The 17,523-nt window shown below is 48.3% G+C and overlaps 2 protein-coding genes across 4 annotated transcripts in view; both read right to left on the reverse strand.

Moving 5' to 3' along the window:
• Positions 1 to 17,523, reverse strand: part of ARHGEF12 (Rho guanine nucleotide exchange factor 12) — a 926,126-nt gene that overhangs the window by 605,699 nt on the left and 302,904 nt on the right. For all 3 annotated transcript variants that reach the window (XM_078682163.1, XM_078682161.1, XM_078682160.1), the window contains one exon: positions 6,081 to 6,179. In XM_078682163.1, coding sequence (XP_078538289.1) covers positions 6,081 to 6,179 — 99 coding nt within the window. The remainder of the gene's footprint in view (positions 1 to 6,080; positions 6,180 to 17,523) is intronic.
• The window catches only part of LOC144825334 (uncharacterized), a 43,151-nt gene continuing 33,734 nt past the window's right edge, over positions 8,107 to 17,523 (reverse strand). Inside the window, exon 2 of the mRNA XM_078684136.1 lies at positions 8,107 to 8,137. Coding sequence (XP_078540262.1) covers positions 8,107 to 8,137 — 31 coding nt within the window. The remainder of the gene's footprint in view (positions 8,138 to 17,523) is intronic.

Raw genomic sequence — 17,523 nt, forward strand, 5'->3', positions numbered from 1 at the left:
CAACCGTCTGGAACAGGGAGAGGACAGTGTAAGATGTGCAAGTAAGCTGGGGACTATCCTGTCCTCCACAAAAAAACAGCCCAAGAAGGACGAAATAATTATGGCTCTGCAGCACTTTTAGTGAAATTATTCATTCCGGTTGTTAAATTGATATATGTGCATTGATTAAATCTGGGCTGAATTGTACAGTTTCATGCTGGGTAAAATAACTTCATTTAATGTTTTCAGTTGCTGTGCCAGTCAAAATGTAAAATATTTAGAAGAGAGCAAATGTTAAACCGCTGCGTAAATAACTGGCCTACACATGCTAACTGCCAAACTAATCCTGCAACATAAATAATGAGGGTTTGTGTTTCAGTTCACAAACTTTCTAAGTACACACTTCACTGCAGCAGCTTTAATAAACTTTCAGAGCACAGAAGGAGTCTAGTTGTTAGGTCGCAGCTACGGATCCACAAACCGTGGGATGTAATGCATCGGTGCTTTGGCCCTAGAAAGGTTTGTGGACTCAATTCAGTAGCCCTGATGGACATATAAAAAGAATGCCTATTAAACTGTTCAAGAAACCACACAAATAAAAAATGTACATAGTTTAAGAATAATGTCCACTTGGAAATTAGAAAAACATTAAGCATTTTAATAGTACAAAAGTAAAAATGAATTGAAATGTACTTTAGGAGTGGTGACATTGGGTAGTTATACAAAAAAGTTATCACAAAGATGGCGACTGTCCCCCAGACAATAGCATCTAAAAGGACCTATGACTACCTCGGGGCATGGTTTAGTGACGCAGAGAAGTCAACTGTTTATCAACAAAGAATGAAACCAAAAGCCCAAGCGACAATATACGCCCTGTGTAAACTGCATGGGAGGCTATGCAGCCCAACAACTGCAGCAATCAGGAGGGTCATTAAAGCAAAATTACTTTCTACAGCAGGCTCCGCACAACAACCATTTACAAACCAAAGCAATGCATTATTGGAGAAAGCCCAGTGTCAGGGCCAGAAGCGCATTTTCCCGCTACCAGGATACACGTGCAACAGTCTGATTGCTCTGGGCTTACGCAGCAAAAATACGAATGCCTGGGTATGCATGCGGAAGTCAGGCAAGGTCGCCTGTGACGGGGGCGGGCCGCGTCCGGACAGGAAGAGGAGGCAGGCGGTGGAAATGCGTCTCTTGGCCCGGGGCTCCTGTGAGCGATGGAGAGCCCCGGGGCTGCCAGCAGGAGGTTGCAGAGCCGCAACGTCAACTCTGCCGAGGGGGCACGAGGCACATGCCCGCTGCCTGCCCCTGCCGCGTGGTGAGAGCGGAGTCCCCCGAGATTGCCACAGTAAGTACAAAAGGAGGGGGGGGCGGTGCACTCGTGTGTGTGTGTGTGTGTGCGCGCGTGTATGTATGCGTGTGCGGGGGGTTCTGTATGTATGTATGTGCGTGTGCGCTTGTGTGTGTGTGTGTGTGTGTGTTTGTGTATGCGCATGCGTGTGTTGTGTGGGAGCTTCGCGCAGCGCTCGTTACTTGTGCGCGTGCCAGTTCCAAATCGCCTGCGCGCGGCAAGGATTGTCTCCTGGAAAGCAGACACGGCAACAATAGGTTCTCGGCGAGAACGCGCTTCCGCGCGCTTAGCCGAGACCTAAAAATATGAGGTGGCTCAGGACCGGATACATTGATTTTGTGGTCTTTGGTATTAAGCCTATTACCATCCAGGTGGCTGGAGGAAGGGAAACATAACTTTTGAAGCTGGTTTAAATCGCCCCCCCCCCACACACACACACACACACACACACACACTAAAAAATTCCAACTTCGGGGGATTCTAGAAAAGAGAGCAACCTCTGGGCGATGTACGTGGAACGAGGGACACAATTGAGGAAGGGAAGGGACAGGCTCTGTCCAGAACACACAGGAGGGACAGGGGCCCTTTGCAGAGAGTGGGCACAAATCAGCTTTGTGTGTGAGGAAATTTGAGGAGAGCCGCCTTCATCAAAGACATCCCGCCTCGTCAGCATCAAGACAATCTCAGAAAAATGTGTCAGATGGTTTAATCGATTCAGAGAGGAAATAATAGAGTTTGCATTTTACAATGCAACTTAAAACACCCAGTTAAACCTGATCCGGTCAGGACAAGGGTCACTTTGAGAATGCTAATAGATATTGTGCATAACTGGTCGCAAAGAGCCTATCACAACAATAAATATTGCACACTGTGCACAGCATAAAAAAAATATTCAGATAAATTATTCAAGGGGCGCAGTAGCCACACACATTCAGAGCTCATTAACGCATTCATAAAACGACCAACGCCCAGTGGGTAGAAGCATAACTGCTTTTTATTTTTTATATTACACTGGGGGCGTGCTTCCTTTTATTAAAGGGTTAAAACATTAGAAACATGCTAATGTTAAAGAGTACGGTTTGTTAAATCAGTGAGGCGCACATTATAAAGTTACAACTATATAAGCTCCTAGTGAAGACACAGCAAAGGCGGGCTCGTTAAGAGACACTGTAGCGCCTAGTGCTGTTTAGACAACGTGCGAAGCGGGCAATGTTTTTTTCTGAGAGTAATTTTTTTTCGCAGTTTCTCCAAGTCCCATTTACTCCAGGAAAAGGAAACAGATATTTGTGATTCGGACCTGTGGTTTCCTCCCATCCTGTCACTGCATAATCTCAGCTGCCAGCGAAACCGAGAGTCCGAAGAGAATGTATCGCTGTAATACGGGCAGGATGCTTCTTGGTGCTGTTGTGTGCATCACAACAGGAGGACCGTCTGCCCCAGGTGTGCCGCACTGAGAGTGCACGTGCTTCTCTGAAGGTACCGGGGAGGGGGGCAGATAAAATATTCTGGGAGAGGCTGTTAAGGAAGCTTTGAAGAGCTGGACTGTCGTTTTGCAGGTGCTGTGCACGCAGGGGATTGCTTTCTTCCGGGGGGAAACACACTGGTGCATTCCTACTTTGACTATAGTTACATCAATATCCTGGCATCTAATGTGGTTTATTTCTATCAGTTTCCTCAGCTTCCACTTGGGTGTTTCCCTAGTGAGTACCGCCGGGTTTGTGCAGTTCAGTTCGCTGCTAGATGTCGATAAGCCATCATTATTTGATGCCACTGGAAGCCATTTTCTGAGTTGAGCACTGGAATATTCACCAAAGTATTTTGCCGTACGGTGTCAACAATACCGATGCCAAAAACAAACCAGAGGTGTATTTCTGTTTTGTAAGAAACTGTTTAGCCTTGAATATTTGTTATTGCAAGGAAACGTTGTCTAATTTTGGGATGAGGAACCCCTGCTAATCAACACTTCACACATTCAGTGTTTAAAAAATAATAATCATGTGAAAGCTCCCGTGAGGGCAGTGAAAACATCCTTGATCGTTTGTAGTGAACCCATGTGAAGTAAACATTTCATTTATTTGGGTTTACCTCTGCAACGGTTTTATTTCATTTTCTTTAAAACATCAAAGCCTTGATGCGTTTGCCTACTTAAGCTGTGTACAGTAAAGAACTGAACTGGAAACAGGTCACTGAACGAGTCATGTAGAAACTAGTGGCATGGACATGAACATATTAAAAGTATTTGCTAAATTTGTTCATGTTTTCACACTGGCTTGTTTTGCTTTCAATGGAAAATCATTATTATTCATATAGTCTCGTAACGTGTATTAAAATGTTACGATTCGATTGGGCGCCGCAAACCAAAATAGAAAGCCCACGCTGATGGCTGGTTTGAAAAGGGCCGCGTGGGTGCCTACCGGTGTTGGCGCCAATTGTTGTGTGGGATTAAACTGCTTTGACTGCTCCTGCCTCTGCCCACAGCCTGAACCAAGCCGCATCCAGACGTGGTGTGCAGCCCTGGGGTTCGGTGCTGATCGAGGGTCTCCAGGAGAGTGACGGGGGCCGCGTCGAGAGATGCCTCTGGAGCAGCAGCAGCAGATTCATCCAACTCCTACAAAGACACGCCAAGCCTAACCCCACTGCTTTCGTGCACACTTAGCTCTGAACCAAGCCACTCGTCAAACTGTCATTTTATTTTCACTTGACAGCACTTTACCACAAGAAGTTGCTAGTCTAGAAGGGTTGTAAACATCCGTTTCCGTTGAAGCACTGCACGTTGGGTGCAAGGCGCTATGCTGGGACTGCTGGCCTCAGTTGTGAGTGAGGAGCGGACTGAGTACGATGGATGGCTGAGCTCTGGAAACATGGGCTGAAATATCAAGACTCCAGATTAGGGTGTGCAGCGCCTTCCATGTCTCCGTGCAAAGAATGAGAAGCTTTGAGTGCAGTTCCCAAGTTCTGCAAGGACGGGCCGGCCTGCAAATGGCTCCACTTAAAGTCGTACTGTTTGCCACGCCACTGCCCTGTATTGAACGAGGCGCTCTGAATGCGCTGCTGTGGGAGGATGGGCAAGTCTGCAGGGTACTCAAGACAGGGTCAACAGCGGTTTACTGTTTACACAGGAGAGCTCGCGCTGAGCTGTGTGTCCGCAAAGGCTCGTGGCCTTGGTAGGATAGTCAAAACACAACTTTTCAACAAGCATTGGCCGCGCGGCCGTAAAAGTAACGCCGCAGGCCACTAAATGAAATAATAAAAAAAAACACGAGTGGTGACGCGAGATGTGCGTGCGACGAATGAAATAATTTAAAAAAACGCTAGTGGTGATGCGAGAGGTGTGCACGGGAGTGATGGGGAAAAAGTGATGTGCGCTTATGCGCGGTCTAGCAAGCTGGTGGCCGGCAAGGTAGTGCTTTTTTAAGCCGCTACTAAATGTCTCGCAAGAGCAGCGCATGCGCGGACTCTAGCGAGACCTAAAAAAGGAGACTGAGGATTTTTTTAAATTTGTTGTCTGCTGCACCCACCCCCAACCCCTACCCTGTGCCCTCCCCAAACCCTCCCCCCACCTCTGAGAACCCCTACCCCAATTATCTGGACAGATGAAGTCCAGGCAATTGCATCCCGGAGATACCCACCCAGTCACTTACACTAAAGAAAGAAAAAACACAGAGACAAAATGCAGAAAAGAAAGGAAGAAGAGAGAAGAGAAGCAGAGGGACCTTATCTACTCTTCAAAGCAGTCAGGATCAGTTAGAAAGAGGAGGGAACATGTATAAGTATACTCCTTTGCGCTCATATCTACTCCTCCCTTAATGTTATTGTATCTTCTAATATTGGCCCCTCTCACCCATAATCCCTTATTATGCGGACTCTCGGCCCAGAAGGAGAAAGAAAAAGCGTAACCTACTGGACCAAATGCTACACCATCTAGACCTCCAAACTAAAAAAACATTCTTTAAATGCTGCTTGAAAACTTTATGAGGGTAACTTTACATAACATATATGGTTTTAGAGGCCCTAAGGGAGAACAGTCCCGCTCTAGGCAAAGGTTTATTTTAATCACCTGTAAAGGATGGAATATATTACAGGGCAGTGCATTTTATTTTTTGCTGATGTAATACCGGAAGGGGCTGTCCCACACAGCAGCAGTGCAGCACTCACCACCTCCCACTACAGACATAAACAACTATTTTGTTTATGCATCATGAGAATTGTCCCAGATCCAGTACTATCTCTTGCACCGCATGCCTCACATATGGGGGAGCATTTCACTGCCCTACAGAAAAATCACCCTTCCTTGCATGGCAAGAACAAATTAAAATATGGGAGCTGGTCTTCCTTCCAGAGCATTAAACTCAAGATAAGCTAGACCAACTTGGCCTGCAAAATCTAAAAAATGTGAAGAAATGTACAGCAGAACTTTCCAAACCATTAACTAGTAAACAAGTGTCTGGCTTAATTAAGTATGTTTAAATAGATTTGGTTACAATGCCTACAAGTCACCATGGAGCATCAAACTTAGAATAGAATTTCAGCCTTGCTTTTCTAATTGCTTACAGAACTCTCATGTCAAACTGAATATCCTCATACAGTACCATGATAAGTACTTTCGGCTGATTAATTTAAAAGTGAGCAAATGGTGTTTTGGTCCAGGGAAAAGACGACATCAGTGAGAGAAACAAACGGGGCATGCAGAAAATAGCAATATATAAAATTTGGGGATTTGAAGAGAAACAGCATCATCAGAACGTACAGCATTTCGCTCCATGAACAACTGGTGGAATTCCTGGAAGATGCGGCGGGATTCTTTGGTGCTTGTCTGTTGGTATAAGTCTGTGTACAGGAAGCAGAGCTGAGAATAGAAAAAGAAAGGTTTAAACATTAGCATGTATGTATGAAGATAATAGCAAATCAGGGATATAGAAAGATAAACTTTTCCTCCTTACCATAATTTACATTTTCTAGGGCTACAGATCACATGATTTGCACAAACCCATCACCTAGTATTGGGTGTGGACATTACAAGCTGTTTTTGTTCAAAGCAGAAGTTACAGTCTTGAAGTGACTTGTGACATCTCCCCTGAAACTCACAATGCACTAGGAAAGTCTCCATCTTAGAATTTTTTTTTTACCACGTGGGTTAGAATAAATAGGTGACAAGCAGGACAGTCTGTATGTACTGGTAAAATGTATTACCATGTATTCATTACTTTTATCAATACAATGCTGCAAGCTTGCATTTGGAGAAGTCGGAGGGCACATGTGAATTTACAACACTATAAGCTGTAAACTGATTGCTAAAGGCAAGTAACATTTTCTGTTCGCATCATCATCTGCTGTGCCTTTCTCCCTAAAGTGGTTATTTGGAAGCTAGAGCAGACAATGTTTAAAATTAAGTTTTAAGAACAGTTTGCCCAACTTGTTCTTCTCTAGCACAAACATCCACGTAAAAATATTTTGTGACATAATGGATAGCAGGCCAGGTTATGATAAGTATAGGAAAACAAAAAAATATTTGCAATGCAATAGGTCTCGCATTTACGCAAGTTTAAGCTATTGGCATTGTAAATGACAATGCATTTTATTTATTTTTAAAAACAAAAATAACAGTAATTTGCAATGTCAATAGTTCAAACTCACGTAAATGCGAGACCTATTGCATTGCAAATGCTATTGAGGTAAAAGTGCCTGCCTTTCACCACAACATAACCAAGCCTCACGTGACGTGCCTTGCTCTAGCCCCACTTGTACCCTCACGCAGAAGAAACCAGCAACTTAATGAAATAACCAAGCGAGGCCGCTAAAGTGAGCAGACCGTGCTGCAAATTAATTAAATAACCAAGCACGGCCGCTAAAGTGAGCGGACCGTGCTGCAAATTAACTAAACAAGCGCGGCTGCTAAAGTGAAAGCGGACCACGCTGCAAATAAAAAGATAATAAACAAAATAATGCTGTTTCATGATAAAGCAGACCGTGTAGCATTACCGGTAAAAGGTCCAGTCCTTATGGATGGTAACAAATGGAGACAAGGCGGTACCAAGGAGGGACTAAAAAGCCTATTTACCAATCAGAAGCCAGCATTTAAGTAGGACAATGACACATAGCCAATGACAAATATGGACGGAGAGTGGACGAGGCTTCCACCTCATACCCTACTCCACCGTGCCTCACGGAGCGAGCAGTGCATGCACACTGCCGCTAGTCTCGACCTAAAAATCTGACCATCACCATGTGGCAACCCAAGGAACTCCTAATCGCAATGAGGGTTAAATTCTATATAATTAAAATTATTAAAAGTAACTTAATTTGGGTGCTGGGCTGGAGAGTCTCGAAGGACCCCAGATTAGCCCTACTACGTGTCTGTTGACCTGCACTGTAATAGATGCTAACCTGCACTGCTCTGGATGTGGCTAGCAGCTGCAAAGCGATACATAGCCCAAGAATGGAATAGTGTTGGCAACCCTCTTTTATAGGGCTGGAAAACAGACTTGGGCCACTGCATGAGTCTGGATGTGCCAGGTAGTGCCCACAGAAGAATGGTAAAATCGGGAAAGGCAAGTGCCAATATAGGGGCATCCAATAGGAGACATAAGGTACGCAATCCCAAACCCTGGATGACAAAATCAGAATTTATGATGGTCAGACGCATGGATGAGGAGGAACAGGGAGATGAGGGGGAACAGGGAGGGGACCAGGGGCTGGGAGCGAGCAATACATGTGTTAATTGTAACAGGGTGCCAGTCCAGTGGTGATTATCAGATGATGTTAGAATGTTGAACTCAATGCAATTCACTGTGATCATTGATATGTCTGGAACACAAACAATAAAATGTGTTAAAAAAAAAAAGTAACGATTAATTTGTGGCATTTTCGTCTGTATGAATATGATGTTTGTGACAGAAGCCATATATTAGAAAGGCCACTGAAATTATGCGATTCTGCAGCTGCAGCATTTTTTGCATGATTATGGATTTGCATACGTATTCCACCATCTGCTGCATAAATTAAAAATTACAACCAAAATAATCTCGTTTCTAGCTCAATTAGATCAAAAATTACTTAAAAAGGGTTCTGCAAGGGCGCTGTGGCAGAACTTTTACAGATGTTGACAGGTCACTGTTTAATTACTGACTCCTGAATTTAGGCAGTACACTGACGATAAAGAGTTTAAACATGTGCCCAGACAGTGTTAAAATGACAAAATAGTAATTAGTAAAACAATTCCTGTCACAAACATGCCACATTGTATAGCATCATTTGTATTTTTTTGTGACCTAATTTAATCAACCCTGCCGCACAGCTGGATTCTCCATTGCCACATGATTCTAGTTTCTGGAACCATACGTGGGATGCTCTGATGTAACTGACAGCCTTGGGATAGTTTAAATTCAAGATTGCACTGTTACTAAGAGTCCAGTCTCTCCTGCAGGGATTAAAGCAGTACTTGCTGTCGTCTGTGCCTATCTGGAAATGATTGAAATGGAGAAGAAGTTGCCTTTGCAGAAGAAAGCAAGGTAGGCGGAAGTCCCTTTCAAAAAGTGTTCTCTCTGCAGCAGAAAAAACAAACCAGTTGTGTTGCCAAGTTTTTGGTGTAGCTACCCACAAATGCCTCCCATGCTGGGGGTTCTTTCATGCCAGCATGCACTGCTTGCTGTACAGAGGTGAGGGCTTTTTAGGTCGAAGCCTGGCGTTCACTGCGCAAGCAGTGTCGCGCAGGCGAGAAATTTTGATCTCCAGTATGGGGCTTTAACTCGCCTCTCTCTTCCATTGGCTAGCTCCATAAATGGAGGCTAGCCATTGGAAGAGAGATGTGGCAATCATTCTCGGAGCAGATTCGTGGGCGTTCCTGTGTTTTTTTTAAGCTCCGCCCCCTTTGCCTCGTCATGAAGAAATGGGTGTTTTGTTTTGTTTTTGTTCATGATGTTTGCGGCTGCCATTTTTTTCATGGAGCTGGGGCGGGCGGGTCGTAATTCCAGTCACTGTACAAACGCACCGCACCAAGTGACTTCCCGCTCTGGGGCTGCGCCCAGCTGCTTTCGGCCCTTTAAACTCCTGAAAGCTTCTTAATCCCGCTGTGGGCATGCCCTGCACGGCCGCTTCCCTCCCCTCGCCTCCCAATTGGTGACACCGCCCGGGCGAGTGGCGCAGCCCGCACCGGCCCGAGCCCTGCTCTGTAACTGGAGATAGACGGACGGAGCGCTGCTGCCGCCTCTCCCCGGCTCCTGGACACCGTAGCGGGGCTCCTCTTATCTTTGCCCCCTGGCTGGGAGTAGCTTTTACGTTTATGCACAGAGGTTGGCCACGCTGGATTCTCGGGCACTCGGACTACAAGGTTTGCATAACCCGCTCTACTCCAACAGACAGCGCCTACTCTCTTGCCAGCTTCGGGATGCAGAAATCGGGAACTTTCCAAAATAAGCGAAATAATTTTGATCTCCAGTACGGGGCTTTAACCCGCCTCTCTCTTCCATTGGCTAGCTCCATAAATGGAGGCTAGCCATTGGAAGAGAGATGTGGCAATCATTCTCGGAGCAGATTCGTGGGCGTTCCTGTGTTTTTTTAAAGCTCCGCCCCCTTTGCCTCATCATGAAGAGATGGGTGTTTCCCTTTTTTTTTGTTCATGATGTTTGCGGCCGCCATTTTTTTCATGGAGCTGGGGCGGGCGGGTCGTAATTCCAGTCACTGTACATTCGCACCGCACCGAGTGACTTCCCGCTCTGTGGCTGCGCCCAGCTGCTTTCGGCCCTTTAAACTCCTGAAAGCTTCTTAATCCCACTGTGGGCAGGCCCTGCACGGCCGCTCCCCTCCCCTCGCCTCCCGATTGGTGACACCGCCCGGGCGAGTGGCGCAGCCCGGACCGGCCCGAGCCCTGCTCTGTAACGAATAGTTTTCTTACCTGTCGGTGTAGTTTTGCAGCTTGAAGTTCTTTCTGGATTCACTATGCTGTGCATTATGCCGCGGTCTTGTGGTTGGGTCCGGATTCGTAGTCTTTTCTTTTTTTTTTTTTTTCGCAGCCCAGCTGGGCGTCGGCGTCACACCTCCTTGGGTGCATTTCCGGTGACGTCTGCATGCTTCCTGCGGAAGCTCCCACTCTTGGGCGCCATCTTCGGGTTCTTTTTTTCCGTGTTTCTTTCGTTTCCGAAGTAATGGCAATGTTCTATTCAGGTGATATTTTACCGCTTGTACTTTCAAGGTTTCCCTTTTTTTTTTTCTTTTTTTTTTTTTAACCACCTCTTCTCTCTCCAGCCTCATCTTTCTGGCGGAGGTGGGTGGGTTCGCTAGTGAATCCAGAAAGATCTTCAAGCTGCAAAACTACACCGACAGGTAAGAAAACTATTCGTTTTGCAGCGTGAATCTTTCTGGATTCACTATGCTGTGCATAGATTTTGTAGCGGTTTCTCATCTCTGTGGCGGCTGGGTGGAAGATGAGCGTTGGTTGTTGAATATGTGCTGGAGCACCTTTTGTTCGACTTGTGCTTCCTTGTTCATCTGTATATCCACAGAGTAGTGCTTCGTGAACCTGTGCACCGAAGCCCATGTTGCCGCCAGGCATATGTCCTCTATGGGTGTGTTAGCCAGGAAGGCTATTGTAGCACCCTTTTTCCTAGTGGAGTGGGCACGTGTCCCCTCTGCTAGCTCTTGTCCTGCACTTTTGTGGCAGAGTTGAATTGTCTGTGCGATCCATCGTGCAATAGTCTTTTTGGTTACTGCCTTTCCCATGAAACTGTTGGCGAATGACACGAAGAACTGTTTTGTCTTCCTGTGTCCCTTCGTCCTCTCAATGTAGTGCATGACTGCCCTTCTGGCGTCCAGGGTGTGCAGAGCTCTCCAGCCTCATCTTTCTGGCAGAGGTGGGTGGGTTCGCTAGTGAATCCAGAAAGATCTTCAAGCTGCAAAACTACACCGACAGGTAAGAAAACTATTCGTTTTGCAGCGTGAATCTTTCTGGATTCACTATGCTGTGCATAGATTTTGTAGCGGTTTCTCATCTCTGTGGCGGCTGGGTGGAAGATGAGCGTTGGTTGTTGAATATGTGCTGGAGCACCTTTTGTCCGACTTGTGCTTCCTTGTTCATCTGTATATCCACACAGTAGTGCTTCGTGAAGGTGTGCACCGAAGCCCATGTTGCCGCCAGGCATATGTCCTCTATGGGTGTGTTAGCCAGGAAGGCTATTGTAGCACCCTTTTTCCTAGTGGAGTGGGCACGTGTCCCCTCTGCTAGCTCTTGTCCTGCACTTTTGTGGCAGAGTTGAATTGTCTGTGCGATCCATCGTGCAATAGTCTTTTTGGTTACTGCCTTTCCCATGAAACTGTTGGCGAATGACACGAAGAACTGTTTTGTCTTCCTGTGTCCCTTCGTCCTCTCAATGTAGTGCATGACTGCCCTTCTGGCGTCCAGGGTGTGCAGAGCTCGCTCTGCGCTAGATGTTGGTTTTTGGAAAAAACTCGGTATCTGTATAGACTGGTTCATGTGGAATTTGGATACCACTTTCGGCATGAAGTGTGGGTCAGTCCTCATCACAACCCTATCATTGTGTATTTGTATGTAGGGTTCTTGTAGCGTTAGCACCTGAAGCTCGCTTACTCTGCGTAAGGACGTTATTGCAACCAGGAAAGCTGTTTTCATAGTTAGCATCTTTAGGGAGGCTTTGTGAACTGGCTCAAAGGGCTCTTTCATGAGTTCCGTGAGGACTATGTTCAAGTTCCATGCCGGTGGCGGCACCCGCTTGGGTGGTGCGATCCTTTTTGCTCCTTCCCGGAATCTCTTCACCACCTGTGATGTGAAGAAACTCCTGCACGTCTCTCCCCTTGTGTAGGCGACTATCGCTGCCAAGTGAACTCTTAACGAGGATGAGCTAAGGTTCTTCTCCAACAAGTGTGTTAGGTACCTTAGCACTGTGGAGTCCTTCTTCATTTTAGTGTGAAGTCTTTCTTTTCTGCACCACATTGTGAATCTTTTCCATTTCGCAACGTAGCACTTCCGAGTGCTGGGCCTCCGTGCCTCCCGAAGGACCTTCAGGGTGCTTTCTGGCAGTCTCAAATGTGCGAACTCTATGTCCTCAGGAGCCACGCTACTAGGCTCAGGCTCTCTGGCTCTGGGTGTAGCACCTCTCCGTTCTGCATGGAGAGTAGGTCTTTCCTCCTGCCGAATCTGTGGGGTGCACACGGTGTCATCTCCATGATCTGCGAGTACCATGTCTGTCTGGCCCACTGTGGCGCGACCAGTATCAGGGTCATGTTGCTCGCTCTGCACTTGCTGAGCACTCTGTGTATCAGTGGTATTGGGGGAAAGGCGTAAGCAAATGTCCCGGACCAATCTATCCATAGGGCATTCCCCAGTGACTCCTCCTCGGGCTGTCTGGATGCGAAGTTTTGGAATTTTGCATTCCGCCGTGTGGCAAACAGGTCCACTGACGGTGTTCCCCATCTGTCGAACAGCCACCTCGTCTCTTGAGCATTGAGCTCCCACTCGTGGGATGCCGATATCTGTCTGCTGAGCCAATCTGCTTGTATGTTGTCCTTCCCTGGTAGATGTATGGCTAGCAGGTCTATCTTGAGAGGGATGGCCCATCTCCATATCTCCTGCGCCAGCGTTGAAAGCGGGGCTGACTGTGTGCCCCCCTGCTTGTTGATGTAGAACATCGCGGTGGTGTTGTCTGTTTGTAGCAACACCTTGTGCTTGTACAGTCTTGTTTGGAAAGCTTTCAGTGCAAGGAAGATTGTCTTCAATTCCAGGTAATTGATGTGCCTTGTCGCATCTGCTGGCTTCCACAGTCCCCTCACCTTGAGCTCCTCCATGTGAGCGCCCCATCCCTTCAGGGATGCGTCTGTGGTGATGGTCACTGTTGGCGTTGGGGGCGTTAGAGGCTTTCCCCTTGGTATGTTCTCCATGGTCCACCATGACATCTCCTTCTGCACTGCGTGCGTTACAACCACTAGATCCTCCCAACTGCCTGTAGCTTGTGACCATTGCTCCTGTAGCCATTCTTGAATGGGTCTCATGTGGAGACGTACATTCGGTACCAGGTGGATGCATGATGCCATCATCCCCATGATCTTGCTCGCAGTCCTCACTGTCCGAGCTTGTCCCTTCCGGTAGAGGCGAGTTTCCTTCACCAGTGCCCTCGCCCTCTTCTCGCTGGGGAGAACCTTGCCCTGCAAGGTGTTGATCTGTGCTCCCAGGAAGATCTTCACTTGTTCCGGCTCCATTGATGATTTCTTCCAATGGATGAAGAACCCCAGGCTTATGAGCGTGCTCGTCACCGTGTGTGCGTGCTGCTTGCATTTCTGGTATGAGTTTGCTTTCACCAGCCAGTCGTCCAGGTAGGGGTATACGTGTATTCCCTGCCTTCGTAGGTGCGCTGCGACTGCTGCGAGGCACTTTGTGAAGACCCTCGGTGCTGATTTTAGCCCGAAGGCTAGTGTTGTGAACTGGTAGTGGCTTTCTCCGATGGTGAACCTGAGCATATGCTTGTGCTTTCTGTTCATTGGGATGTGCAGGTAGGCGTCCTTGAGGTCTATTGTGACCATGAAGTCCCCGATCTGCAGTTGCGGGAGCACCTCTTGCAGGGAGGTCATTTTGAATTTTTGCGTTCTTATGAATCTGTTCAGGAACCTTAGGTCCAGAATGGGTCTCATTGTCTCGTCTACTTTTGGTACCAGGAAGTACGTTGAGTATATTCCCTTGTTTCTTTCCTTGAAGGGTACCCGTTCTATGGCCTGCTTCCGCAGGAGTTCCTTTACTTCTTCCTGAAGACACTCTAGCTGCTTGCTTGCTAGTTGTTTTCTTTTTGGTTTTCTGCTTGTTGGCCTCCCCTCCAACTCTATGCAGTATCCGAATTGGATGAGGTTGAGGATCCATTTGTCTGATGTGATTTCTCTCCATTCTTGGAGGTAAAATCTTAATCTTCCCCCCACTGGTGTTATGTGGTCGTAGATGTGTAACTTGTCTTGACCCCTCTGTACGTGCTGCCCCCTGGGATCATTTCTTTGGTGGGCCCACGGGTTTTTTTTAAGTCACTTAGAGGCGGGCTGCTGTCCACCTCTTCTATTCTGTCCACGTCCATTTCCTCTCCCTCGAAAGGACTGGCCTCTTTGTTGGTATTGCCAGGACTGCTTCTGCTGACCCTGCTGAGCCCGCAAGTCTGCCTGGTGCGTCTGTTGGAAAGCCTGGTGTGATGTACCTGGCTGGTTTCCACCTCTCCCGCCAGGCCTCCGTGACGGGGTGCCCCTTTTGTTGCCTCTGAACTGCAATGCTCCCATGGACCTTGCTGTTTCGTTGTCCTTTTTTAGTTGACTGAGCTTCTCATCAACTGTTGTTCCGAAAAGCGTGTCGCCGTTGAACGGTGTGTTCAGGATGCTGTGTAGCACTTCTGGTTTGAAACCTGAAATCCTGAGCCAGGCGTGTCTTCTTTCAGTGACACCCATCATCATGAGCCTGCTGGAGGTGTCTGCTCCATCCAGGGCCGTCTTAAGGCAAGAATTTGCCGCGTTCTTCCCTTCTTCGACCAGCTTTTCGGCCTTCTGTCTGGCATCCTGGGGCAGGTCCTTCACCAACTGCCCCAGCTCCTCCATGATCTGGTACATGTGCCTGTTTATCAATGCGTTGGAATTAGCCATGCGCCAGTGGGTCGCGGCGTTCCGTTCAATCCTTCTGCCCACCAGATCCATCCTCTTGCTCTCCTTATCCGGTGGTGGTCCAGAAGTAGTGGGTACGTTAGCCCTCTTCCTTGCTGTGGCCGTGATAATGGAGTCTGCAGAGACCGTCCCCTGAATGTAGGGTGGGTCTTTTGAGGAATGTTTGTACTTCTTCTCTGTTCTGGGAGTTACTGCCTTGCATGTTGCGGGCTCCCTGAATGCTTCCTTCCCTTGAACCAAGACGCTGTCGAGCATTGGCAGGTATTGGCTCCTTGTTTGTGTGGGGAGCAATGTCTCTAGAAGGAAGTCTGCTTTCTGCTTCTCTTCGTCGAGCTTGAGTTTGAATGCCGCTGCGGCAGATCTTATCACCAAGTTGTAGGCCCCGATGTCGTCTGGCGGCGATGGCCTCGAGGGATATGTGTCGACCGCCTCCTCCGGGCTGTCGGTGTCGACATCTAGGTAATCCACCTCCTGTAGGTCAGAGGGGGCCGACTCTGCGTCCGTCCTGCTGTCCTCTTCCTCCTCATAGTTGTAACTATCGTAGGGATTCTCTTCCTCTTCCTGGTCGTCGACCACCTCGACGTCCGGGTCTTGTTCCTCGGGGACCTCGTCTTCTTCCTCGACCACCTCCACCACTGGTGGCTTGGTCTTGTGTGGGATCGTGAAGGTTTTCATCTTTGCGTTGAAATCTTTCTTCCGCTGCAAGATGTTTTCCATTTCGGCCTCGAGGCGTCTTCTCTTTTTCTCCATCTCGGCCGCGTGTTCCGCGTCGGATGGTTCGGCCGCTCTTTTCGGCGGTTGGCTCGGCGCCGTGCTCTTCGGTGCCGAAGTTTTCGACGTCGAACCGGATTTTGGGTCTCTGGTCGGCGTCGGTAGTTTAGGGTCCTTCTCCCTCGGCGTCGATCGATCCTTTTCAGGGACGATTTTCTACGACTTCTGCTGCTCAACAGCTCTCGGCGCCGGGGACTCCTTCTCAGAGGATCCGCTGGGCCTGTGGGTACTCGCGGACGCCAGGTGTTTTGGCGTCGGCGTTTTCGGGGCCTTGCCCTCGTTTTTTCGAGACTCAGAGTCTCTCGGGTTCTTGGGGGCCGGAGAGTCTCCTACCTTATCAGAAGTCTTCGTGTAATCTGTCTCTACGACCGTGTAGCTGTCGTCTTCGGCGGCAGCGTTGTCCTCTTCCTCGGAAGACATCCCCAGATCGTAGAGGGACGGAGTCGGGGCCTTCCCCTGCAGGGTGGCGTGCCCTACCCTCTGTCTCTCTCTCACACGAAGGGTCTTCGGGGTGAAGGCGGAGCAGGCGTTGCAGTCCTCGCTTTCGTGATTTACCGGTAGACAAAGGTTGCATACCGGGTGCTGGTCCTTCTGTGCGTACTTGTGGTGGCAGTTACGGCAGAACTTGAACGGCGTGTTGTCCATCATCGAGCGCTCAGGGCCTCCCTGGTCGCGTGTTCGTCGACGTTCGTCGAAGATCTCGAATTCTCCTTCTCCTTTGCTGACTCCTCGTCGATGAAGTCTCCTGGAGTCTTCAGATGCCTTTTCTTTGTAATTTCTGTCTTTTCCTTTCTTCTTTCTCCAAAAATGTCTGGAGCTCAAACGGGAACAATCCAGACCCGACCGCGGAAAAAAAGAATCTGAAGATGGCGCCCAAGAGTGGGAGCTTCCGCAGGAAGCATGCCGACGTCACCGGAAATGCACCCCAGGAGGTGTGACGCCGACGCCCACCTGGGCTACGGAAAAAAAAAAAGAAGAAAAAAAAAACAAAGAAAAGACTACGAATCCGGACCCAACCACAAGACCGCGGAATAATGCACAGCATAGTGAATCCAGAAAGATTCACGCTGCAAAACTGGAGTTAGACGGACGGAGCGCTGCTGCCGCCTCTCCCCGGCTCCTGGACACCGTAGCAGGGCTCCTCTTATCTTTGCCCCCTGGGTGGGAGTAGCTTTTACGTTTATGCACAGAGGTTGGCCACGCTGGATTCTCGGGCACTCGGACTACAAGGTTTGCGTAATCCACTCTACTCCAACAGACAGCGCCTACTCTCTTGCCAGCTTCGGGATGCAGAAATCGGGAACTTTCCAAAATAAGCGAAATAGAATACAGTTATGTTGATAGTGGATAGTATTACTTTTTTTTAGAGAATAAAGAAGTTCTCCGGCACAATAGCGCCCATTGTTTACATAACATGTACAAATCGGCATTTAGTTTGTTTTTGAGCTCGCGGTGCTCTCAGGATCACGCAATGTGTAGAAGTGGGGGAGCCGAGATTGTAGCTTTTCCATTACTTGTTTTTCTAATGGCACATGTGGGGCAGTTTCTGTGGGTGCCATCGCGGTTATTTTGGTCAGCCAGGGGGCATCTGATTGTGTTATGCTTCTGTGAACCTAGATAAGAAGATGCATCGGACTGGCCACAGAGGTGCAGGCCCTGGCAGAGCTGGGGCTGCCTCCTCAGGGGCCACACCAGCGGCCGCCTCACCCTCCTCTGCTACGGGCATCTCTGGCGGGCCACGGTCCTCTCTTTACTGGTAGAGTGAGTCAGTCGGCTTATGAGGATGT

The sequence above is a fragment of the Lissotriton helveticus genome, chromosome 3_1 (assembly GCF_964261635.1).
Source record: "Lissotriton helveticus chromosome 3_1, aLisHel1.1, whole genome shotgun sequence".
Taxonomy (NCBI): domain Eukaryota; kingdom Metazoa; phylum Chordata; class Amphibia; order Caudata; family Salamandridae; genus Lissotriton; species Lissotriton helveticus.